The sequence below is a fragment of the Primulina tabacum genome, chromosome 1 (assembly GCF_025594145.1).
Source record: "Primulina tabacum isolate GXHZ01 chromosome 1, ASM2559414v2, whole genome shotgun sequence".
Classification (NCBI taxonomy): domain Eukaryota; kingdom Viridiplantae; phylum Streptophyta; class Magnoliopsida; order Lamiales; family Gesneriaceae; genus Primulina; species Primulina tabacum.
In genome coordinates, this window is record NC_134550.1 from 55,143,945 (window position 1) to 55,170,656 (window position 26,712).

Genomic DNA, 26,712 nt, shown 5'->3' on the forward strand with positions numbered 1-26,712 from the left:
TTGAAAAATACTCTATATTAATCACCTTTCTCCTTTCTTTTATTTTTTTTCCTTTTGATATTAATTTTGATTCTACAGAGTGTTTGTAATCTTTAGAAAGAAATAATATTAGATTTTATAGGAAGAAAGAAGAGAAAATAAATATATATTTATTAATATGGATTATTATAATTAAATAAACCGAATGTCCTTGTTTAAGAAGCCGCCGAAATTTTTTTTCACTGCTTCTACCGTCTGAACGACGTTATAATAAAAATTTTCTGAAAACAAAAAAGTTTCTGAAAAAATATATATCAATCCAAATGTAACCATAGATATTACAGTAAGGTCTTTTATAGAACTGTTTAGAATCTCGAAGTTATTAAACGAGTTACGTAATTATAGAGTACCTATATTTGAAATCTATGAATTTGAAATCCATCTGTCCTAAATACATTCACATATAACACAGTAGAATATTTTATAAAACTGTTTAGAATCTCGAAGTGATTAAACGAGTTACGTAATTATAGAGCACAAGCATCTTATAAGCTTTTCAAAGATTTCTTCACTTTTAATTTAGTAGTGTATAGTCTAAATTTGAACCATAGTTTTGGATCAATACAATAACATCTTCTTAGTCTTTCCTCTATATATTCACCATAATTTTATCGTTGATATTCAATTATAATAATATAGTACCAATCGAATTTCCACCCAATTTCCGAATTGGATCCTCATCTCCCCATGTGTAAATGAAAAATCATGTACAAAAATTAAAATCATCCCTCTTATATATTTGTTTTCTTGTGAAAATTGCAATAAATATTGGTCAAATTATTATTATATATTCGAAAAAAAGTACCATATGGAGTCATCCCATGTTAATACGCCAACTTCGAGTTCAGAAGTATTCCTTTTGCCTTTTTTGACTGATCAAAATTATAAGATTCCCTCCGGAGAAAAATAAAATGTAATAGGAAAGGAAATATAATTTTCATATTAAATTTATTTCTCAAGATATATTTTTTTTTGTTGATATGATATTTAACATTTAATTATGGTTTTTCCTTTTTAGATAATTATGTTAATATTTTATTGTGATATAATATCTTCCTTAAATTTAATTTCTTTCTTGATAAGATTGTGTGGAATATTAAGTTTTGCATATTATTTATGATAATGATTTACATGATATGATATTATTGATTTTGTTTCTAATATAATTCTTGTATAACATATCTTATAGATTTCCGTCAAGATAAATCATAGAAGATGAAACATTTATAAATAAGAGATGAAGATTCAAAAGCATTGGAAAGAAAAATTCAGAGAGTTCACGTGTAGGATTTTTCGTGGAAGAGTTTTTCTTGGAGGAGAGATTTTTCGTGGAGCTTCTTCGATTTATTGCTCTCGTGTTTTTCACTCTTTGCTTGAAAGTTTTCATGGTAACGTCGTGAATCTCAGAGAAAAATATACTACGAGGACGTTGTTGTTTTAAAGAGTGTTGTTGCTCGTGCTGCCGTAATTGTTAGAGACATTTCAGACAACACGCGTGCAAGTGTTGGCTTAAGATCGGGTTTTGTTGCTCCAAGCTTTTGACATCACGTTTCTACTTTCTTACCCTTGTTTTAGTATTTGGAGTTGTTTTTAGAAAGCTATTTATTTTCTCAATGTGTTGGGGAAATTGATTTTAGTCATAATCACTAGTGATTGGTTTTTGTAAATGCTTTGGTTTTCTAGTGATTAATTTTTTCCCCAAGGCACCGCGCAAGTATTTATACTTGTGCATATTTAATCTTGCACATCTATTTATTTAAAGTCAATTTGTGTTACAAACTTTAATATTCCGCTGCATGTTGTCTTAAATATTGTAACATTTGACACAACACTTCATCATGATATAACACAAATTCATAACTTTACATTATTATATAACGTTATATATGTCAAGCAATATTCTTTACATAATATAATAATATAATATGCAGCTTTAATTATTAGAATTGAGGTGTATCTGTTTTCTATATGCCCTCAAAGTGACTAGTCGTAGAAATGAATATATGATATAAATTTTGATTTTTTGCTCTGAGCATTTATGTGAAAGTTTAATGACAAAATAATGTTAGATTACAGTATTTGAAGGTTCGTGAAGATGCAAATGCTATCCTTTTCCCCATGCATGTACTGTTGGATTGAATGCTGCGTGCTAATATTTTTTTTTTTGTCGATTTTTGCATTCAGTGCAAGGCCAGCATCTGGTGTGAGTAAGAGCGTGAGTGTTCTTGACATATCTGGGAACGAAAAATCTGCCAGAACACCCCAGCGATTCTCTATTCCTTCCAAGTCAAGTGCCTGCCCTGCTGCAAAATCTTTTGGCAATATAACCCCAATATATGAGGCTAGAGGAAGGAGGTCTGACAGCAATAACCGGAAAAGTGATACTCCAGTTTCTGATGTTTCTAGGTCATCTAGCCGGAAGAAATTCAGTGTTGTATCATCAGCATCTTATTGGTTGTCTCAGATTAAGCTCTCTGAGTCTGCTAATAAGCATTCGGTGTCACTCGGTTTCTTCAAACTTGCTTTAGAAACTGGATGTGAGGTATGATGATATTTTGTAGCTTGATCATTTGTATTCACTGCCTTGAATGCTTATTTTTATTCTTTTAAAATGAAAAATTATATTCTTTGTTTGGAATTTTGAATCAAATGTTAATTAGTGATGGTTTTTGTGTTTCTCAAGTTTGTCCTTGTATAAGTGTAACTATGAATTCCGTCATTTTTTAACTTTAGATTTGTTTTCCATTCTTTCTATATGAATGATGCATGTTAATCGGAAGCATCAACTTAATCTTATTTCCATTTCTGTGTATTTGTAGCCTATGCAGTGGATGAAAGACGAGTTCAAAGCATATGTACTGCAGCCCCACAACATGTCTGAATTTGGTGAATCTATGAAAGAATTAATCGAGAGCTATAAGATTTTAGAAGGCTTTGAACAGTTACAAATCTCTGGAACCTCTTCTGAAGCAAAAACTTGTGTGAGACGGTCTCACGGTTCGTCTTTTGTGAGACAAATATCTTACTTGGTCATCCATGAAAAAGTATTACTTTTTATGCTAAAAGTATTACTTTTTAATGTGAATATCGGTGTGAGACCGTCTCACAAGAGACATACTCTTCTACCACAGTCGATGCTGAGAAGTTTTATTATCGAAGTTTTTACTGACGCAAATACATAAAAAAAATTACAAATGGAAAAAAAAAACTTTTAATGAATACAACGACGAATTCATTAATTATTATTATTTTTCAAAAAAATAAATATTTTAAAAATTCCTCGGATTATAAAAAGAATTCAATTATTTTAAATATAATATGGGATCCCTAAGGAGAACGATCTACAAGAAAAGAATTGCAACTTGCATGTATTGATCATTGAATATTTGACAACTCAATCGTGCTTTCACACAATATATTTTCTCAATAAAAAATATATACATATTTTTGTTAATTTTAATCCCCACACACATATATATGATTTACCCTAAAAAATCGTACGTACAATTGAATTCAAGATTTTAATAAATTATATATATATGTAACATTTGATCAAAATCATGTATCAATTAAGTCGAGGTGAAAAAATCCACAATTTTCATCCTTACTTGGACTGTCAAACCACATAACTACTGCATGGCCTTGCCCAACCCTAAACCCTATTATCTATCGCACATACTAATGTTACCCAAAAATATAGGTCAAATGATCAAATGTTTGTCTGATTTAATAATAATAAGTTTTGGCTGTGAAAATATTTGAATCGCTTTATAAAGTATTGTAATTGTGCACTTACAACAATTACAAAAACTTTCGTAAGAAGGTCTCACGAGTCAATTTTTTGAAAATGATATTTTATTTTGTGACAACCATAGAAAAACATTATTCTTTATGTCAAAAATATTACTTATTATTGTAAATATGAGCATGATATATGGACCGTCTCATGGATAAAGATTTGTGAAACTATATCACAATAGAGCTGCTAACAATAATATATACCATATTCCTCACATCCACCGAGAATCTAGATGTCTGACATAGACTCGATCGATGATTTTCTTTCAAACCTCTCGAATCGACAAAATCATCACTAGAGCAATCTTGCAATATAACACACAAAATTAAAATGTGTATGACTGTTTAAGTTTGAACCATTTTGTTGAAAATTTAGAACATGTTGATATCATAGTACTATTGTGTTAACGTGATTTGCAAAGTGTCGTGTTAGTTCAATGGTTTATTCAGTACACACCAAAATTTCTGAGAGCGTAAATAAAAAATTATCTATTACTCTTTTTTAAAACTTTAAACTAATATCTTTAAATTTTTTTTCCCATTTTGAGGGGTGAAATGTATGTCATATGTAATAATATACTAATCACGTAAAACAAGTACTTTTGTGCAAAAAAATAAAAGTTTTCAGATGTCGATGGATATATATAGATCTATATATATATATATGTATATATATTCTCGTCCCCCGGAGCAGTCGGGTGGGGGGCTTAAAGAAGAAGAAGAAAAGACTATATAATACAACGACTTAATTAACAAAAATTTGTATATTTTTCCGAAATATACAGTCAATTCAAACTGTTTAAAAAATAAATTAATATCTTTTCAACCCTTGAAAATTTAATTTATTCACAAACTTAGATGGTATTACAGTACTATTGAGATAAGTTTCCAAAAAAAAAAAAAAAAAAAGGGAAAACTTGTCAACAATTCTATTTCGCACACGTCTCTTGAGATAGCCTCTCTTGTAAATTATTGCAAGGAATACGATATAATTAAGTAATCAATAAGTCCAATATCAAGATAACTGATTATTCAGGTAGTTGGTTTTTCATCGAATTGCGCGGAATGCTAACGTGTATTATTATTACGGAATAATAGTCAAAATTATCTTTTAAGTTTGGTTATTTTGTTTTTTAACTAATCCCGTAAAGTAATAAAATTTGAGCTTTGGTCTAGTAAGTTAGATTGTGTTTTGGTGTTTAGTAATTTAATGATGGAGCGATAAAGTGACAACGAACATTATATCAATATTTTCTGATATCACATCAGTATTTTCTGACGTCATATCTGAACTCCGGAGAAAATTGATCAAAAGCCAAAACACAAATAACTTGCATGGCTAAAATACAAAATAGACAAACTTAGTAGACGATTTAGATATTTTCCCTTATTATTACAGTTTACGTTTGATGTTAGATTTTATGTTTATGTAATTAGATCTTAATAGCTTGAGCAGAACGGTACAACTACAAATTGGAACTTGGCAACCATGACAATTTTGAGTATTATTTCAAAGTTCTTGATTGATTTTATTCTGAGAATTATTTCGAAGTTATTGATTAATTTTTTTCCTTGAAAGTGAGATCTTCATTACTTTAATTGTTAATAATGAATTTACATTTTTAGTCATATAACTTGAATTGTTTTCGTTTTTGACTTATGTTGACCGGAGTCTATCGTTTTTGTCGGTAGGGGTATCAAAATCGGACCCGATCCACAACCCCGACAATGTAAAATCCGCATTTCCAAACCCTGTATTATTTTGTACTAAAAAATTTGTACCATGATATCAAAGATTACCAAGATTATCTAAAGTTATGCATGATAATTAAATTTTTATGTGCAAGTACCTAAAGTGTTCAAAATTTAAGATGATAATATGCCTATATTTTCATGTTTGGGATATATGATCTAAGAATTTAAATAAAGAGATATTGGATATATACAATTATGTATATATATTTTGAAATTTTGAGTGTATAATTTCGAAATTTCTAAATATCAAGATGAAAAATAAATGCCAACACGATAAGAAGATACATGCATATTTCAAAACATGCCTAGCAAAAAATCAAGAATTCCTAACCAAGAAGATCAAAAAAAATTAAGATTTACTTATCAAGATATGATTGGTAATCCAATGTATGATAAGTTATAGCCCTGAAATGATGGAATTGTAACCATTATATGGCATCGTCCCCTTAAAAGAATAAAAATTATGGACTGATATCTGTAAAACATGGAAAGTAGATGAATCTTTGTGCGTAAGGCCAAATATGTTTATGTTCATGCTGATGATATGTTATGCGAATTATTTTATACATGATATGATATGTCATTTCGTAAATCATGTGTATTTGTTATGTATGGGCTCGAACAACCTCACTTGTTGAATGACGATCATATCACTCACCCTGCTCTAGCCTCCTCAGATAAGTCAGAAGAGGAAATCGAGGAACATGAACAAGTCAACTTTTGGGTCTGGTAGTGGACAATGAAGAAGTTTAATTAAAAATATTTTCTTTTAAGTTTTTAATTCAAGTTGTAAACGCTTTCGCATATTTTTATAGTTTTTAAAATTTATGTTGTGAAAACGATTCTATTTGATAATATTTGTGATATAAACTGGTTTTGATTTATATTGTACTACAATGTTTGTTGTTTTACGATTATGTGATTGTTGAACAACGCTGATGTCGACTAATTCGAGGCTCGTGACGTGACATTTAAGTGGTATCAGAGCCAATAGGTTCATAATCCAGTTGACATTTAAGTGGTATCAGTCCACTTTGGAACGACCCAACGAGTAATATATTCACAACATAATTGTGAGACATGGTTCGAAAACTTGAAATTAATTCATTTAGGCCTCTGAAATCGCGTTTTTGTCTTTTTAGAAAAGTTTCGTAAATCCTATAATTTAAAATAGAAAATTTCAAATTCGATTCCGTCAACTGTTCTGAAATCCTCTCAACAAATTTCTTCAATTCATATGTTTATCTCAAAACTTTCTATTTTTGAAAAATATCTCAAAATATCATTTTTAACACGTTTCTTGTTATACTAGTCGGATTTTTACGAAATTATTTACGAAAACAATTATTATTGTTCTATATTATTGAGATTATATATGTCAGAAATAATTTGAATTAAGATGAAATATTCGGCTCGATGACAATAAATTATTTGTGAAAAACTTGTATGTGAAAATCTAATATAAGAATTATATAATAAATTTTTGAGTATTTAAATATAAGTTGGTTTTTTTAAGACGATAGTTAATATAAGACGAACTGATACTCTTAATTAGCTAGCCCTGGCGAAATGGACTATTTGCATTAAATAGACTGTACATATATCTATAATTATATATGTATGTATTTTTGTTGTTTGTGAGTTTTCTTTGCGATGTTTATGCCTTATTTCCTTTTTGAACATAAACAAAATTTGACTATTAATTATTTAATTGATCGAATGTCATAAATTCCATAGTACTTAATATCTTCTAACGCTGCCTCTAATTACGATCGATATAATATTTTAAAATTTTTAGACTCACTCCGGACATAAAATTTTTTAGAGTGGTACAATGAAATATAAATTGTCACAATATTGATATCACTCCATATATATATTTTGAATCAAAGATACACTTGGAGAGATCAATTTGAAATACATAGATTTTGATTATATTTACATAAAATAAAATGAATTTCAAGTGACATTGTTACGGAGTGAAATTGAAATTCGTCATAATTAACATGAAATAATATATAAACATGAAAGATGTAAATTTGAAGTTTATGATTTTACTTCTCTAAACAACAAAATACATTTAAAATCCTTAGATCGAAACACAATCAAAGGGCTTGACTTTATCTTAGTTCAAATAAATTAATTAAAAATTAAAGAAACAGAAAAAAACTTTCTTGCTAGATTTACCGACCACCTGGCTAAAATAGTGGATTTTTAAATATAAACACGAATAAAACAATGTGAGATACGTAAAAGATCACGTGGAACTCAATAATTGAATGGTATAATATAATATAATATAATATAATATAACATAATATAATATAAATAAACAATAATAAAATCACTGATAAATGGTAAAATGTTCAACAAAATACAACCCGATAATGCATATTATTTCTCTCCAAACAAATCATACAATCCGACATCATGTGACACCACGTATGATCAATCTATAAATATATATAAATAACATCACTCTGTTTAAATTTGTGACACGTTTTACGAATAAAAATTTGTAAAATCGTCTCACAAAAAACTGGAAATAGCTATATATAGCTTTTTACATAAAAAAACTTGACAGGCACCAAGGGATCAGTCACCCGATTTCGAAGATATACGAAAATATGACCGACCATATATTGTAATATAAAATTTAACCATGCATTAGTTTTGATAAGACTATTGCGGTATATTTAACATAAATTACGAACTAAATCTCGTTTGATAATTTATAACACGACGACGACTGAGGTTGGATGTGTCTCAGATACATTCGCCCCAAATTAAACGAGTCTAAGTCAAAAATGACTGATCATGGAATTGTTTCTTAATTTTACAGCCACCAGATAAGACTATACTTTAAAATATCAATTTTCTGTCCAAACTTGTCCAAAAAAATTACTTCAATTTTATTTTAGTCAAATAATATATAATCAAATATAAATTAACTAATCCTATAATCAACTAAAGGCAACAGCAGATGACCAATGCTACCTGGAGTGGACCATGCTTTTTTTGTTTGTTTAAATTTAAATAAATAATAAAAAAATTCTTGTATGTGTGTACCATGCAGGCCAAAGACTCAAGAAAATTAAAAAAAAATTACAAGTTTTAATGAAAATATATAAGGTCTTTTCGAAAGTTCAATGAGTTAAAATTGATCTTTTATTGACCAATATTGATCATTGCGTATTTTTCAAAATTTCTCTTTTTAAATCCGCGTAACTTATTTTACTTTTATTTTGTACAATAGTTGTGTTGCTTATGTTATCAAATATCTTCTGAGAAAATCAAAGGATATGAAGAGAGAAAATTCGTAGAAATTTGAATTTTACTTTAGTTACTGCACAAGTTTAAAATATAAAGATACATCGATTTCAAGAGAGTTTAATTAAAGTGCGATTTTGAAATTCATCGCTTCGTTTTGCAGGATACTTAGTTATTTAGATTTGGTCAATCTTTAAAAAAAATTACCTTCCAGAGTGTATAAAAATATGCTACCTAGGAAGTCTAAATAATTAAATGTCCTTATATTATGCTTGGATTATATTGATGAATTCGATTCAGAAAAAGTTTTGATTTGATTTCAAGTAGGCAAAAACTTGTGTGAGACGATCCCACGGGTCGTATTTTATGAGACGAATATTTTATTTTGGTCATCCATGAACAAATTTTATTTTTTATGCTAAGAGTATTACTTTTTATTGTGAATATCGGTATGGTTGACTCGTCTCACAGATAAAGATTCGTGAGACCGTCTCACAACCTACTCTTTCAAGTAACAGTCATCTCAGGTGTATCTGAAATCCGCCACAATTACGATTGAAATTGTTTAATTCGATCAGATTTTTACTGAAAAAGGTTAATAAATTTTAATTTTATTTTGATCCCTCTATGCTCTATGGGGAGTTTATTATTAATGTATCAGTATATATTAGTGGGAGCATGGGGCTAGTCAATGATATTATTAATACACTACAAGTATTCAGAGAATTATTAGAACTTAATGACTTCAAGTCAGGTGTGGCGTGAATTTGAGCTTAAAGCATAGGTGTTTACTTGTATAAATACCAATTCAAGTTCCATTCTGTATCGCTCACACTTTGGCAATACACCAAAGCACACAGAAACACATATTAAAGTGTGTCAAAAGTTGTCGTTTAAATCCATGGCAGGAGTTGCTTATAAGCACTGTATTTCACGTTCCTCGGACATCGATTCGAGGAAAATATCCTCATCTTCGTCGTCGCCGACTATATTCGCAAGACATTCAGTTCATTTCTCGAATAATGTAAGAACTAAATGATGGTTTTTTTTTTTTTGTAAAAGAAGAAAATGCAATATGCATGTCTGTTTTCATTTCATGCATACAAACCTCTGATTATTTATTTCTTTTAATGAATGCATACAGAAATATAAGGAGTTATCTTCACTATCTATGAATGGTTGCCAAGTTGACGATCCAAGAGCTCCTATCGGCACCATTGAAACTAAAACATTTCCAATGGCTCCTACCCCCGATTTAGCTGCTGATCGCCTCAACTCGGCAATCTACGACTTAAAATCGAACCCTTCACAACTTGGATCGGGGATAGTCCGACTTGAGGTACGTACATGCTTATTAATTTCTACGTGTCAAAGAAACTCCTTTTCTTGGTCTATTATTTTTTAAAAACTACCATTTGTTCTGAGTTAAAAAATTGTGATGGTTTTGTGTAGGTGCCCATTCAACAACACATAGAAGCACTAGACTGGCTTCGTTCTCAAAACAACCCTCTTCTTCCTCGTACCTACTTCTCCGGTCGAGAATCTAACGTCATCTCTTCCTACGACCATCAAGAAAATCTAGTCAGTGTTGCTGGCTTTGGTTCTGCAGTTTCATTCCGCCATCTCAATGCATTCTCTTTGAATGATTGGCATTCCATCAAAAGGTATCATAATTATTTTTCTTGTTTCTCTCGTATTATCTGACCTAGCTAGCATCTAACTACTTCTTAATTAAGTTTGTTCGAGTTTATAATTTGTTGAAACCGTGTTTGTGTTTAAACTCAGGTTCGTATCGAAAACGTCTCCTTTGATCCGTGCTTATGGAGGGATGCGTTTTGATGCCAGGGCTAATATTTCCCCCGAATGGAAAGATTTTGGTTCCTTCTATTTCATGGTTCCTCAAGTAAGAACATTTTTAAGACCCTTTACGTGCTTTCACAATCTCACAAGAATACAATTTCTGATTCGATATAAATATATGATGAATACAGGTTGAATTCGATGAGTTTGAAGGATGCTCAATGCTTGCAGCAACCGTTGCTTGGGATAATCACCTCTCGACGACATACGAACAAGCCGTTGCTGCACTTGAGGCTACAATGTTGCAGGTAGCCTAGCCACTTCGTTTTAGAAACCACTTATCCTATTACCTCTAAGTTCTTTAATTAGAACAGCGGGGGCAGATAGCAGTTTGTACGTTAATTAACTTGTCCTCTTACACATAAGTCCGACACCAAAAGCAACCAGGTGGCCACGCTGTACACTTGGGAATTCGACGTTGGATGTTAATAATAAAGGCCAAGAAATAAGCATACCAAGATGAACTTAATGAAATATAAAGGAGCAGGGTATTTAGGGTTTCAAAATTATATTATACGCACCGACTTCATGTTGCATACCACATTTATCAAAAGTTGAGCTTGAGAGTCGAACCTACGGTAGTTTTATACCTGAATACTTCATTTCGACAGTAATTAAATAATTTTTATTTGCATATGTGTTTCATGTTATTAACTCAATCTGTTTATCAACGTTTTGCTGCAGCTTTCCCCAGTTATCAACCTAAATAATAACGCGACTCCAGCCGTTTTGCTCGATCAAACACACGTTCCCAACCAAATATCTTGGGATTCAGCTGTGAATCAAGCTTTAAGTATGATCAGGAGCAAAGATTCGGCATTGAATAAGGTCGTACTCGCACGTGGCAGCCGAGTGCTAGCGAACATAGAAATCGACCCCTTAATATGGTTGGAGTCCTTACAGGCTGAAGGGAAAAATTCGTATCAATTTTGCCTTCAACCTCCCGAAGCACCTGCATTCATTGGAAACACTGTGAGTAGTTCATATATTTTTTTCATTATTATGAAATTCTTTGTATACCATTTAATACATGAAAATTTAATACATGAAATTTGTTGTGAAGATATAGTGTAACATATATTTTTTTAAAATTTTAATAGCCTGAACGACTGTTTTCTCGAGATGGGATTCTCGTTAGCAGCGACGCGCTGGCTGCCACACGAGCTAGAGGTGCAACCGAAGCTCTAGACTTACAAATGGGACAGGATTTGCTTTCCAGGTTATTTTTCTATTCTCAATCTCGACTAAATATATTGCCAGCTTCTTGAAGCATTCGAAATAAATTATTTCCATTTGAACCCTTCGCAGCCCCAAAGATCACCATGAGTTCGCTGTAGTACGAGAAAGTATAAGAAGAAAACTCGAGGTAAGTCGAGATTTCAATAAGTAGAGAAACGATTTTTCCTTTTCATATTTAAATTAGTTTAACTAAAACATCGTCTGATTTTCAAATTCTTGAATTTTCAGGCTATATGTTCCAGCACAGTGGTCGAACCAAACAAAGCTCTACGAAAACTTCCACGAGTACAACATCTTTATGCTAAATTGACAGGCACACTTCACATAGAGGATGATGAGGTATTTACATATAACTAATTGTTCCAATATCTCTTAGATATAATTACACGACACCTTTTTTTTTTTACGAATCTTCATTTTTAATTTTTTTGGGACGTTCATAAATCCTATAATTGTGAATATAAATTTTCAGTTCAAGATTCTGTCTTCTCTCCATCCAACACCCGCTGTATGCGGCCAACCCATGGAAGAAGCACGACTTTTTATAACCGAAACAGGTTAGGATCGATACATGCACTTAGCTCTTATATTGTTTTCAGTTCAAAAACGCAAGATTGTATTCGATTTATAATTCGGATAATTCTTGCAGAATCCTTCGACCGAGGCATGTATGCTGGTCCTGTCGGATGGTTTGGTGGTGCAGAGAGTGAATTTGCTGTTGGAATAAGATCAGCCTTGGTCGGCAAGGTGAGCATACGATACGGTTGCATAAAAATGATAATTTATAACAAAAGTAGTCGTGCATGATCGATGCTAATTACGATCTTGGTTCGATTTGTTAGGATATCGGTGCTATACTCTACGCCGGAACTGGGATAGTAGAAGGAAGTAAATCGGCCATGGAATGGAAGGAACTGGAGCTCAAAACCTCGCAGGTTTGTAATAATATTTCAACATCAAATTCGATCGAGTGCAAGATTTTTGTCGGACCCTTAATTCTCTGAGATTAATAAAATATTAGTTTGTCTTCTTTTGTTAATAATGAACAGTTCACAAAATTGATGAAACGTGAGGAGCCTGTCATGGCAACAAGTAGTGGAGACCATTAAACTAGTGAATTAATCAAGGAAGAAGTTCAGGCAGATGCATTATTTCGGAATACCTGAGCAGATGGAGCTTAATTCAATCAGACAAATAATTGTGATCACACAATTTTTTAATTCCTTGTGTAAAGGCAAATATCAAACAATATTGATATATATATATATATAGTGTACAAATAAATTAATTTATGTTCTCTATATATTATTTTCTTTGATCCATCACTTTGTTGATCAAATGAATAAGCATTTTTTCTGTCAAATACTTATTAGATTTTTCATCAAAACATAATTCCACGAGAAAAAAGTACATTTTTTATATCGTAACTTGCATTTGTTTTCATTCCTGATCTTTTTTTAGCAGAGTCCAGCTTGTTGGCCGGAAATTGCTTATCCGGTGGCCACGGATGCTTACATGAACTTTTTGGAAGAAAACTGAAGGAAAATTGCATGTGTCATGATATTCATTTATCAACTAGGCAATAAACTAAAAAAATGAACAAATCTCAAAGGCAACGTGATATTCTTAAAAAACTCATGATAAATGTTTAAGTTTCATTCTAAAAATCTATGTTAGCATTTACAGTCGTCACATCACGTGAGTAATGTCTAGCAGATGCGACGGATTCGGAAAAAAAAACCAAAAACGGAAAAAAAAAATGCAAGTAACGAGACCAAAAATGCTAATTCAATGATAAGACAACTAAAAATAGAGAAAATACAAATTAAATTACCAAAAAATGGTACAAAATAGGGGTGTTCATCGGTCGGTTCGGTTCGGTTTTCGGTTTTTTATTTCGGTTTTTTCGGTTTTTCGGTTTTGAAAATATATAATCCGATATCCGAACTATTTTTCTTCGGTTCGGTTCGGTTTTCTTCCAAAACGATTCGGTTATTTCGGTCGGTTAATTCGATTGGTATAATTATTTAAATTAATAATATAAATATATTGTAAAATATAATATGTTAACTTTTCCTTAGTAAAATATTTAAACATAAGGTCTAAATTAATTAAACAAACAACAATCAATTAAAAATTGTTCAAAATAGTTTTTCATTCACTAAATATCATACCAAAATATATAATATAAATAAAAATATAAAAAATTATTAATCTAATGAAATTTTGGTTCTTTCGGTTTTGACATATTTAATCCGAAACCGAACCAAATAAACTTCGGTTTTAACATTTATATCCGAATTACAAAAGTCGGATTTCGGTTCGGTTCGATGTTCGATTTTTTCGGTTTGGATTTTCGATTTTTTCGGTTTTATCCGAAGTTTGAACACGCCTTTGAGTTTTAATTATCTGGTTTTCATCTCCGTAAAAAAATATTGGCTTCACCGTCACATCAAAGAGTTCTGACGTCAAGAATTTATTGGGTTGATGCATGCTGCACACCACAATTAATCTAAAATATATATGTCGCCTATAATAAATATTTCAAGCTGAAGAGAATTGATTAAATCTTAACATTGCGTAGACCTGGCAACAATTAATTTGGTCAGGTTATGTCCTTAATATTTAATATTTGGCAAATAAATTTTATATAATTTAAATCGTTAAATCCACTTGTATTTTGAACATGTCGTATTATTTTCATCAATGAGTGTTTTTATCTCACAAATTTATTGTTATTAAAATTATTATTATAATAAATTTGATGTTACACACACACACACACACACACACACACATATATATATATACATGTAAAGGTGTGATCAGTTGGTCAATTAAGGCATGAAGTTGGCGGTCAAGCTTTTAAAAAAGTTTGTTAGTTGCTCCCAGTATATATGAGGAAAATTGTATTTTTGATCCACTAATTTATTTATTTATCAGTTTTGATTCACTAAATTATTAAATTTTGGGTTTTGGTTACTATCTTTTAATTTTCGATAATTTTGGTTTAATTGTTGATGTGTCATTGTAGCATGTGGTGCTGGAAAATACCGACTTAGTGTGATACCTTTTGTCTCACACGATAAAATTAAAGATTTAAAATTAATTTATAATAAACTATAATGAATTTTTTTATCAACTTGGATTAATCATTTTAATAAAGCGATGATGGATCTCATTGTGTAGTCAAGCAAACGCGGGCCTGGGGCGTGATACATAGCATCGAAAATTACTAACTTGTCAAATTTAACTACAATTATTGGACTAAAATAGTTGAAAATTAAAAATTATTGTGTCAAAACCAAAATTTGACAAGATAACGGGCAAAAATCCAAACTAGAACAAGTTAATGGACCAAAATAAGTCATTATCCTTGTTTATAAATGTATGATTGTGAGCAATTTGAAGAATAAGACAAACATAATCGTCAAATTTTTAAAATTAACCCAAGATCCACCAAAATGTGGACTTACACCAATTGATGGGTTTGATTTCGTTAATACTACTTCGCCTTTAGCTACCTAATCTAATTATATTATCAATTTATTTAAAAAGATATATTATACCCTTATTCTATCATCCCAAGTGTACTAGCCTAAACGTACAATTATAAATATTGAATGCAATTTTTTTTCTTACAAAATAACTTTAATATGATTTATATTACGTATTGTCAATTAAATTAAAATATATTTAAACACAACTAGGGATCTGTTTCTATACAATTAATTAATTTTATTTAAAATTTGTCAAAATATTTTATAAAATAAATGAAAATTTTATTTAAGCTCCTGGATCAGTTTTGATCACCATATCATGCGCAAATGTGATCCGTAATGGTTGTGCTTGTATCACAGCATGTCACAGAGTTTCTGGTTTCCGGTTCAGGTGATCGTTGTCTGAGGGGTCGGTCACGACATAATATTTTCCTGCTTCACCTCCTGTCGTGTGACGACCAAACCCAAGAACACATTCCACCGACTTCTATCCCAATTCTTGACACATCTCCGACATTGATCAATAGGGTTTGTGGCCATGCATGCACCATCGTACTTTCTCAACCCTCTCCTAGGGCTATTGTCACCTTCCTCAGACCTTTACATATGAAACCAGAACACAAATATCAACATCATAGTATTGGTAAAACAAGAAAATAATATTTTTTATCAGTAACATATATATTCGGGGCGAACCGAGCGATACAAACAACGTACATATGAACCTAGCGATACAAACAAAGTCATATATTTACAGTAGTTACTATTATTATAGATATAGATAATATATATATATCAAACAAAAGTCAATAATCACTTGTTTCAAATATGTACATTACTAACTAAATAATGTGATTTTTCGCATCCCACCAACTCATTCCGTATATACCAATTAATTTTTTTTGAAATCTAGAAATTTCTCTCCTAATATTAATTTTATCGAAGAATCTTTAACATTATATTTAATTTTTTTATTAGAAAACTTGTGTTTCTGTGTTAATATTGAACACTTATTTATTCGAAGATAAGTTAGTATAATTTAATGAAAAAATTACGGTGTATAGGTGCATGTAATCGACATATGTATAGTCAAACATAAAATATTTTTGAAGAAGTATAATAATTTACTGTCTTACGGTTTATTATTGAAAATTGACTTAAGACATATATATTGTGACATAATCATGATAATTATTTTAAACTACAATTTAATTCAAATATAAAATTTCTTCTTTAATAATAAATTAGTTATTTACACAAATACAATTCACTTTTATCTATTTGAAGATACTAATACTTTTATTTTTGTATTCATGAGAATAAAAAAATTTACTTTTATTTTTATATTCACGAGAAAAAAAAATTAGACGAGTCATGAACATACATTTTTAATGTAGACATAAGTAATTAGTGTAGCTTTTTTTAACACAGCAAGAGGTGAAAGAAAATTAAAAAGAACAATTTTAGAGGATTGACAGAAAAAGGGGAAAATTGTGGGTAGGAGTAAAAGTATAAGGGAGAAGATTATAGATCAAAGATTTACTTGAAAATGCACACAAATCGGACAAATATTTTGGAGCTCGAGAGATTATATAAACTAAATGCAGTACTTGTTAATGACACACCCCCAAAATCATCAAAATCACAAGATATTTCAGGTTACTAGGTAAAGACACGTGCGACGCACGTAAAAATACATTTCTATTATCAATAATTGTTGTTAAAGAAATGAGATCAGAAGAGATTAATTTACAAAAAATTATATATTAATGATTTCATGCTATATTAGTCGATAGAAAATTAGTAATGCTACATGTAGAACTAAATTTGTACAATAATTCTTACAATTCAAAAAAAATCAATACAGAAATTTCATTTATCAAAATCTCATGATAAATTAAATATAAAATCTCATTAGATAATAACAAAATCTCACGATATAATTGTTGTAAATATCGCAGTACGATATATTGGTTGTACTTTTAGTATTATCCGTAGAAAATTCAATGTAATATAATTTGTACTACATGTATTATAAAATGAGTGCAAAAGATATTTGTTTAAAAATTTTATGTGTTATAAATCTAAGGTTATTCTTGAATGGAAGGATTTCAATAAATTCAAATGTATTTTTGTTATTTAGAGAAGTAACATCATAAACTTCAAATCCACTCATTTCATATTTATATAGTATCATTTCATGTTAATTATGATATTATTTAAGTCCACCCAATAATAATGTTATTTGAAATTTATTCTACTTTATATAAATAATAATATGTAAATAAGTAATGTGTAGATTCAAGATTTGATATATTGTTTCATTGTTAACAATAAAATTATAATTCTAATCCATAAATTTGAAATCAATTTATCCAAGCGCAATCTAAATAAATTAATAATTGTTGAAAAACACAGTAGTAATAAATATTATAATTTTGTATAAATTAGACATTTGAGAAAATATAATATAAAATTTATATCACAATAGTTATTAAAATTAAATTTGAGAGAAGAAAAAAGTATAATACATAACGTTGACCACTTATTTTACCATGTGTTATTGATTTATGAAAAATAAAAAATAATATAGATAATATATTCTAAACCTTAAATTAAATTATTGTGTCAAATGTTTTCTTCTTTTATATTTTCAATTTATATTGATTTCATGATTTTTTTGTCATCAGTTTTTTCTTCTCTGTGAAAAAAAAATATTCTCGCCATCTTCATTAGCAAATCTTACGAGAAGAAATGTATATTCTTCTCTATTTGATGCCTCTACAAATTTCCACACAAATTAAGTGTTTTGTAGAAAAAAAAGTTTGTTTCATCAAGCAAATAAAACCAAAGAATTTTGTTATTTCAGTATTCTACAAATTATATTTATTTTTTGTACATATTTTAACTTAATATACAAGCAAATAAAATCAATGAATTTTGGTTATTCTATCTTCTAGACAACTGACAAAATATGATTTAATTAATATTTTATTATATTTATAAAAAAAGTGTTCAACTCTTAATGATATAACATATTTATGCAATATGTTATTTAAATACAAAAATTCAAAATTACGATAACATATTTTTTTTTATATTTCATACTATATTATTGGAAGTATTAAATTTGTATATATTAATTTTTTTCTGAGAAACTTCTTGCATATATAACTCATTCAAAAGATTATAGATTTACAAAATAAAACAAATCATATTCAATTTAATATTTGTGAAAAATATATGTTCACTAAGCAAATAAAAACAAATAAATTTGACCTTTCTTATTATCAATTATAACTCATAAGGAGAAATATTGAGCAATAATGAATAATTTTTGTAAATATTTATTCATAATAATTTTAAAAATTTACCTTCAAAGATATGTCATTTCAGATTACATAAATCTATAATTGATTTACTTATATACATTCTTTATAAAAATACATCTTCATCAATTGCAAGATCATCAAATAAGTAATTGTTATAGTTTCTGATCCTTACAAAGGCGAAAAATAGTTAAAATTAGTAAAACTGTATGTATTCAATCATATATTGTTAAATTTTAATAATAAACTAAGGCTTTGAAAAATATTAGTTGGATTTTTTATAAAGAAAAATAGATAGAATAAATACTCACGAAATATTTATAAGATCATCTTGTTGGTCCCACGTGCGGAATTTGAGATAATAAATCCCGAAAATAAATAATAAACTGGACACCGAGATTTACGTGGAAAATCCCTAAAAATTATTATGGTAAAAACCACGGGCAAGATGAAAAGAATTCCACTATAATATTTTACGGTGTACAACTCACTCACTGTGTTTTCAAAGAGAACACACTCTCTTAAGTTGATCATATGAATCTGGTAGACTTTAAACAAGCTCCGCACGTTCATTTTCCCTTATTTTATGCCCCATGGAAGTGAGTTGGGCAAATAGAGTATTTAGTGTGTTGGATATGGTCGGTCATCGATGAGGATTCCGCCATCCGAAGAGTATAAAGCCTTCTCTTTAGGAAAATCATGTTGTGTAGTGACTTGACCTCGTACATCTTTGTCAGAGTATCCCAGATAACTTTGGCTGTTTTTATTTCAGATATACTTGACAAAACTTCGTCAGCTATAGCTAAGTGTAAATTAGCAACAACATTATCATTCATCTCGTTCCACTTTCCATCGTCCGTAATTTCCACCAGTCTATCTCCAATAGCCGTCAAGCAATTCTCCTTTCTTAAAACTGCTTGTATATTTATTTTCTACAGCATAAAATTGCTTCCGTTGAATTTTGCTATCTCGTACCTGCCCGCTATTATGTCTACAACAATTTAGTAGAATGAACAAAATAATCCTGCCTTAATAAAAAAATCTCAAAAAATCTTTTCTGATGTGGAAGATCAGTCTAGGCTTCAACCACAGAGCGTACTCAGAATTTTAAGAAATTTTAAAACAAGGCTTTGATATCACTTGTTGGTCCCACGTATGGAATTTGAGATAATAAATCCCGAAAATAAAGAGTAAACTGGACACCGAGATTTACGTGGAAAATCCATAAAAATTATTGGGGTAAAAACCACGGGCAAGATGAAAAGAATTCCACTATAATATTTTACGGTGTACAACTCACTCACTGTTCTTCCAAAGAGAACACACACTCTCTTAATACAGGAGAACAAACACCTCACAAATATTATAGAACTAATAGGAGAAATAAGAAATCACAAGAAGAAGCTTGTGAATGGGATACATTGAAATGTCGAATGATGCATCTATTTATAGATGCATCATTCCAGTATGAACATCCGCAATTTCTGAAATTCAGTTGCCGAACGAAACGTGTTCAAATCAGATTCAAAGAAGGCTGCAACAAATTCACATTAATGCAAAATAGAGGATATTTAATATCATGTCCTTACACAAATTATGTTTTTTGTGGAAAAAATTCACTATATTTACAACCAAATAAAACAAAAGAATTTTGGTATTTCAATATTGTACAAACTAATTTTTTTGGGAAAAAATTATTTTCGCTTCATCTATAAACAAATAAAACCCATGATTTTTTGTATTTCAATATTCTCAAATTAATATTTTGCGGAAAAAAATATGTTCAATTCATCTACAAGAAAATAAAAACCAAAAAATTTTGGAGTTTCCATCTTTCTGGCAACTTGATCCTTGCCTAGCATACGTAGATTGATAATCTTGACATCATCATAATAATTGATTTTACAAAAACTTTCTCACCAAATTAAAGATAAACTTCTTGCATATATAAAATCATTCAAAAGATTATAAATCTACAAAATAAAATAAATCACATTCAAACAAATATTTTTTGTGAAAAACATTTGTTCACTTCATTTACAAGTAAATAAAAACCAAATAACTTTGACTTTGTCTATGGAGAAGTAGTGAGTATTGCTAATAAATAAATTTTATAAAAATTTATTTATCATAATTTTAAAAATTTACATTCAAAGATATATCTTTTAATGTTACAAAAACTATAACTGATTTGTCAATATATATCTCTCATAAAAATAATCATTCGTTAATTGCAAGAATATCTCATAAAATAATTGTTATAGTTTCTAGCCTTTAAAAAGAGGAAAATATAGTTAAAATTAATACAAATATATTATTCAATCTTATATCGTTAAATTTTCAAAATAAACCAAGGCTTTGAACAATATTAGTTGACTTTCTTTTTGATAAAGAAATATAGATAAAATAAATATCAATGAAATATTTATTAGGATTATCTCTATTTATATCTGAAAATTCTTGTATCATTTTGTAAATGTAATTAAATATCGAACCTTCTTCATGACACCAACCTTGTCAAAACAAAAACAAAATTAGTTTAATTATTTGGCTTCATTAGTTTAATTCTTCATTTTAAAATAATTAATCTTAATGAACGTAAAATAAAAGATATTTAACATCCTATCGTTATACATATTAAGTTTTTGTGGAAAAAATATTTTCACTTTATTTACAAGAAAATAAAACAAAAGAATTTTGTTATTTTAATCTTACAAATTAACTTTTTTGTGAAAAAATCTACAAATTAAGTTTTTTGTGAAAAAATTCTTTTTCACTTCATCTATAAGCAAATAAAACCAATATATTTTGGTATTTCAATATTTTCAAATTAATATTTTTTGTGAAAAAAGTTTGTTCAATTCATCTACAATCAAATAAAAATCAAAGAATTTTAAAGTTTCAGTTTTTTTGGCAACTTGATCATTATCTAATATAAATGTAGTTTGACAATTTTGTTCTTATCATAATAACTGATTTGACGAAAACATCCTCACTAAATTTTTCCTGTATGTACAAACTAAGGACAAAGTTGGCAATACACAATAGAAAAACTTTTGACCTTGATTCACACTTTTATAATATGTATAGATATATATCTGTGTGTAACTTTTTTATTCTATAAAAATGCTTGTTTAAAATTTAAAATGATATTTAATTTTAAGGAAAAGAAATGGTTTAGAAAGTGTTCAAATGCTATCCTTGTATATTTCAGTTGATTAGATGCATATTGTAATTCAACCCTTTAAATGAAAATCTTGATTCTAAGCTGATTGTTTTGTATGGCAGTCTGGCAGAGGTCAGTTGATCTTGTCCAAATATTAATGGGAGAAACAGAAGATCCTAAGAATGACAGTGCAACCAAAGTTGAGAAAGATCAGAAACACGAAAGGAAGGAGAAGGATAAGCACAACGAGGAGAAGGAAAATGGAGAGAAAGACAACATCGACGAGAAAAAGAAAGATAAGGATGGTGCAAAGGATAAGAAGAAGGATAAGAATCCTGAGAATAAAAAAGGACCCCAGCAAATTGAGGGTGAAGCTCGAAAAGATCGAGCAAAAGATGCAAGACATGCAGCTTAAGAAAGACGAAATCTTGAAAATGATTAATGAAGTTGAAAGCAATGCACCTCCGGCAACTGCATGAAGCGTGTGGTGGAGGGAGAAAGATGGCCGGTGGGAGCAGTCATCCCCCTCTTTTTCTCCCCTATCTTTCTAAACTTTTTACCATTTATGGTTCCACTGCTGTCTCGATGCCAATGTCATTTGTTGATATTAATTTACCTTGGATTTTAGTTATCTCCGCAACAGGAGTCGGCGGAATTTGTTTTATAGTAATAGATTCTTTTGCAGTAGTGGAATGTAATTTGTTTAGTTCAAAACAACTGTTGATTTCAAACGTATGTGCGTGTCAACACCTGCTGATGATACACATCTAACCTGTGATTTCTCAGGTCCACTTATGCAGGAATATTGAAGTACAGCTTTGTGGTTTTCTAAGAAACAGAGAATTTTAGCTGGCTATTTGGTTAGAAACATTTGAACTGTTTGGTAGCATACAATCGGTCCTATAATTGATAACACGTTCAGCCCTATATACTTCGATACTGTCTTGAAAATATACAAAATTATTCGCTCAATTCGATGATCGCTACATAAATCATATCTTGATACAATTCACAGATAAAGAAGACAATACGATGCTTTAACACAAACAATTTTGCCATCCAAGACTTCTGCAGTAGCACATATAAAAAACATGATAATAAACCACAAATGTATCCAAGAAACACCTGATACATAAAATCAAACAAATAAAACTATACGTAACATGAGATGCAAGACCGAGATATTCAACACACCGGAGATATTACAACAAATCAGGGTGAGAAACCTGAAGAAGCCCATCACGAATCTGAGTCGCCACATCACGAACCGCACCAGGTCCATGAGGAATAAATACAGCTGAAGACTTAGCATGAGCTCCGATTTCTTTCATTGTATCAAAGTACTGAGTAACAAGAACCATGTCCATGACATCTTTCGCAGTAGTCCCGGGAACATTAACCGAGAAACCAAGCACACTATCTCTTAATCCATCCACAATTGCCTGACGCTGGCGTGCAATACCCAAACCAGAGAGAAACTTGGCCTCAGCTTCACCTTCGGCTCTCTTGATTTGCAGAATCTTTTCAGCCTCAGCTTTTTCATTAGCAGCAACTCTCAGCCTAGCAGCTGTTAAATTGAAAATGGGTCGAGAATAAATGAGCAACATGGCAACCAAAAGAACAGGTGGACTGAGGAGTATTTGAGAAAGTTTTGGATCGAATTTGGCCTTGTGCGGTACTTTATATTTTTACCTGCATTGATTTCATTCATAGCTCTTTTAACATGTTCATCTGGTTCAATATCGACAATTAGCGTCTGAACAATTTCATACCCATAAGCACACATTGCCTGCAAACAAACAACCATCACAAAACCAATGTCAAAAAGTTAAGAATCGGGTTCGAGTCTGTCCGCATGATCAGTTAGCATTGTTCAATACTTTACCTTTTCAAGTTCATCTTCCACAGCCTTAGCAATTTCATTTTTCTGCTCAAATGTGTCATCGAGATTGAGTTTTGGAACGCTTGCTCTTATCACTGAATGATCAAATAACAAAAACGTTCTAGGTATGACGATGTTGCATTTTAGTAAACGGGGGCAGTCAACATAAATAAATATATACATTATGCACAGCGACTATTGAGTACAAGGTCAAGAATGTACCATCGAACACGTAGGCCTGAATTTGACTTCTCGTGTTGCTGAGCTTGTAGAAGGCATCATTCGCTTTATCTGCAAGGGCACGGTACTGTATTGATGCCACGACGTTGACAAATACATTGTCCTGAATGACAATCAACAAAAATTCAATTTGTAAACTATATACTGACTGAAGCATATCAAAGATTTAAGAATAAATATTCATGTATCATGAAATTAACATTTTTGTGGTTGTGAGCTAGTTTTGAAGCATGTGGTTTTGTACTATGATCAAGGTTATCTAAAAGAGACCTTTGTCTTGGTCTCACACCGGACATCTAATTGTTGCAGCCGGAGGGTGAGGTGGCCGGCCAATCTGCTTCCAAGAAACCAAGGCACGCAGTGGCAGCCTGGCTGAAGGACGTCGGCATATTTTCCAAATGTTTCCTTGATAGCAACCGTCGATTGATCAACTTGAACACAACATAACAAATTTCCCATGTCCTGCAAAGATTAGAAGGATTGAAGGAAAAGTGACAATAGCTGATATCCAAAGGAAAAAAAATGACCCACAATTCGCCCGTGGAGTGGTATTTGGTTTCTTGAAAATACGTCGGCAAAATTTTCGATGAGGCGCCATAAAGAACACTGGACTATAATCTATAGTCTGAATATTTAAAGACAATTTAATCTCATGTAATCCAATACAAATTTGACTAACTATCAATTAACAATAGAACAAGTTCATTAATCGATATAAAATTCATTATCCGCATTCTTGAATCTACTATTTCTTCGATGGGTTGCACTCCGGGCTCAAGTTCTGAGCTCAGTTGCACTCATTATGGGTTTTTGTCACTACGGACGCTATGAAATTTTTTAGAGATAAACCCATAAAGAGTGGAGAGGGAAAAAAAATCAATTAAATCCCTCTATCGATCCCCGCACGAAATTCCAGGTCTCGATAAATCTCGGCAGTAAAAATAGCAACTTTATAAATTAGCAAGCAAGTGAGCAAAACACAGACAATCAAACAAAAAATTGATCCCCCGCTATAAGTCAAATCTCAAGAATTCAATTTTCAACAGATTTTCAGAATCTGAAGCAAACCCACAAACATTTCAAATATAATTCAGACAAGAATACAGATCCATCATACACTAAAAACTCTGAGCGCTCGCAAAACCAAAAAGAAAAGGCGAGAGAGAGAGAGAGTACAGCTTGCCACTGGAGACGAAGACCTCGAGAGGAAGACTTGTAGTTCGTGAGCAAGAATGGTTGGAGATTTCGGAAAATCTGTTATTTATATAGAGTAGCACGCCATAGGAATAGACACTAATTTACCTTTTAAACCCCGATAAATTTTTTTATATATTATCTAATATTACTTATTTTTATTTACATACTAGATTAATAATGGAACTTACATATATAATTAAATTTGAAAATTAATAAATACGACTATGTTTACTCGTGAAGCATTGATGCAAACTAGATTTTCAATGTTAATAGGTTATTAGGGAAAAAATATGACAAAAAATGTACAATTAAATTTATCTATTTTATATTATTTTGTGACATATCCAAAGAATTCAGATAGTTAGTATATATTGAACAAAAGTTTGGAACATATAATTTCAGGTAATTTAGAGCTGCGATGCAACGTGATGGGATGTCCCAATTGGACCTGACATGTCATCAGTTTGCCTTAATTCTTTGTAATTTGCAATGAAATCCAATTTAACACAAAAATTCTTCTGAAATGATATTATGGATCAATTCTATGAGTTATATATTCTATTACGTCATTCAAAAAAAAATATTATTTTTTATGTCAAAAATATTAATTTTTATTGTAAATATAAACAAAATTGATTTATCTCGTATACAGATAAATATATATATGATAGTACAAGTTTTGATTATCGACAGTGGAAAGAAGTATACAATGATTCGTTGGTTTGATATCTTAATTAAATTAGTGGATATTTCGATATGTTTGATCTTTTAAATTTGGGATTATCTTGTGGTTAATTTTGATTTAAAAAAATATTAAATATGTCTGGTTGTGAGATATTTCTTTAGATTTGATGTTGTTAATCTTAATTGTCATATCTCATATATATATATATATATATATATATATATATATATAATATTGTTTAATACGATCTTTGAATAAATAACGAAAAAGTGTTTAGGCTCATTATTGCTGATATTCTAAATTCTATAATTGATCAAGATAAATCGCAGATGATATTAGGTGAATAATCTGCACATTTGATTAATACATAGTTGAAGAGGAGTGATACTTTTCAAGTGAAGTCTGGTGAACTTGGCCATCAAAATGTGTAATTAGAAAATAGGGTGTCTTTTAGTTTGATTATAATATTTTCTTGAAATTTAGCGAATTTGCTTGATATTTGAGTGTAACTCTCTGATGTAGGCGTGTTGATCAAACCATATTAAAATTAGAGCAGTCAAATTAGGTCGACCTGCAACACGTCATTTGGCTGGGTGAGATGGGTTCGAAAATCGGCAACCCAACGCACCAATTTGGCAAGACAGGGTGGGCCGGCCTGCCAATTTTTTGTTATATTTCGTGGATTTGGGTGGAGCTGAAAAAATGTCAAATCAATCTAGCTACTTAGCGGGACGGGACGGGCCGATCGAACA

General features: G+C 30.3%; 3 protein-coding genes across 3 annotated transcripts; 2 read left to right on the forward strand and 1 right to left on the reverse strand.

Annotated features, from left to right (window-relative positions):
• The first annotated feature begins 2,000 nt into the window (after positions 1-2,000).
• Positions 2,001-6,335, forward strand: LOC142513572 (uncharacterized). The gene is made up of 3 exons (XM_075619731.1): positions 2,001-2,581; positions 2,859-3,020; positions 6,261-6,335. Exons 1-3 carry the CDS (start codon positions 2,135-2,137, stop codon positions 6,333-6,335), a joined length of 684 nt encoding a protein of 227 aa, XP_075475846.1. The 5' UTR covers positions 2,001-2,134.
• Positions 6,336-9,620: 3,285 nt separating this feature from the next.
• Positions 9,621-13,283, forward strand: LOC142551247 (isochorismate synthase, chloroplastic-like). Its single transcript, XM_075660381.1, has 13 exons — positions 9,621-9,886; positions 10,007-10,201; positions 10,315-10,526; positions 10,648-10,765; positions 10,854-10,970; positions 11,407-11,694; positions 11,823-11,941; positions 12,031-12,088; positions 12,190-12,300; positions 12,434-12,518; positions 12,611-12,708; positions 12,804-12,896; positions 13,011-13,283. The coding sequence occupies exons 1-13, from the start codon at positions 9,764-9,766 to the stop codon at positions 13,068-13,070; spliced, it is 1,677 nt and encodes a 558-aa protein (XP_075516496.1). The 5' UTR covers positions 9,621-9,763; the 3' UTR covers positions 13,071-13,283.
• Positions 13,284-22,940: 9,657 nt separating this feature from the next.
• LOC142551256 (hypersensitive-induced reaction 1 protein) lies at positions 22,941-25,369 on the reverse strand. Its single transcript, XM_075660390.1, has 6 exons — positions 25,255-25,369; positions 24,349-24,540; positions 24,061-24,181; positions 23,842-23,933; positions 23,649-23,745; positions 22,941-23,523 (listed from the first exon to the last, which is right to left on the reverse strand). Exons 2-6 carry the CDS (start codon positions 24,535-24,537, stop codon positions 23,159-23,161), a joined length of 864 nt encoding a protein of 287 aa, XP_075516505.1. The 5' UTR covers positions 24,538-24,540; positions 25,255-25,369; the 3' UTR covers positions 22,941-23,158.
• Positions 25,370-26,712: the final 1,343 nt, after the last annotated feature.

What these genes read in the sequence shown, in the direction of transcription:
- LOC142513572 (XM_075619731.1), top strand. Translation starts at nt 2,135, where the DNA reads ATGCAAATGCTATCCTTTTCCCCATGCATGTACTGTTGGATTGAATGC. An exon ending in CTTTAGAAACTGGATGTGAG is followed by an intron (nt 2,582 to 2,858) that starts GTATGATGATAT and finishes GTGTATTTGTAG; the next exon opens with CCTATGCAGTGGATGAAAGA. An exon ending in CTTCTGAAGCAAAAACTTGT is followed by an intron (nt 3,021 to 6,260) that starts GTGAGACGGTCT and finishes ACCCTGCTCTAG; the next exon opens with CCTCCTCAGATAAGTCAGAA.
- LOC142551247 (XM_075660381.1), top strand. Translation starts at nt 9,764, where the DNA reads ATGGCAGGAGTTGCTTATAAGCACTGTATTTCACGTTCCTCGGACATC. An exon ending in CAGTTCATTTCTCGAATAAT is followed by an intron (nt 9,887 to 10,006) that starts GTAAGAACTAAA and finishes GAATGCATACAG; the next exon opens with AAATATAAGGAGTTATCTTC. An exon ending in TTGAGGCTACAATGTTGCAG is followed by an intron (nt 10,971 to 11,406) that starts GTAGCCTAGCCA and finishes GTTTTGCTGCAG; the next exon opens with CTTTCCCCAGTTATCAACCT.
- LOC142551256 (XM_075660390.1), bottom strand. Translation starts at nt 24,537, where the DNA reads ATGGGAAATTTGTTATGTTGTGTTCAAGTTGATCAATCGACGGTTGCT. An exon ending in TCAGGCCTACGTGTTCGATG is followed by an intron (nt 23,934 to 24,060) that starts GTACATTCTTGA and finishes TTGATCATTCAG; the next exon opens with TGATAAGAGCAAGCGTTCCA. An exon ending in TATGAATGAAATCAATGCAG is followed by an intron (nt 23,524 to 23,648) that starts GTAAAAATATAA and finishes TCAATTTAACAG; the next exon opens with CTGCTAGGCTGAGAGTTGCT.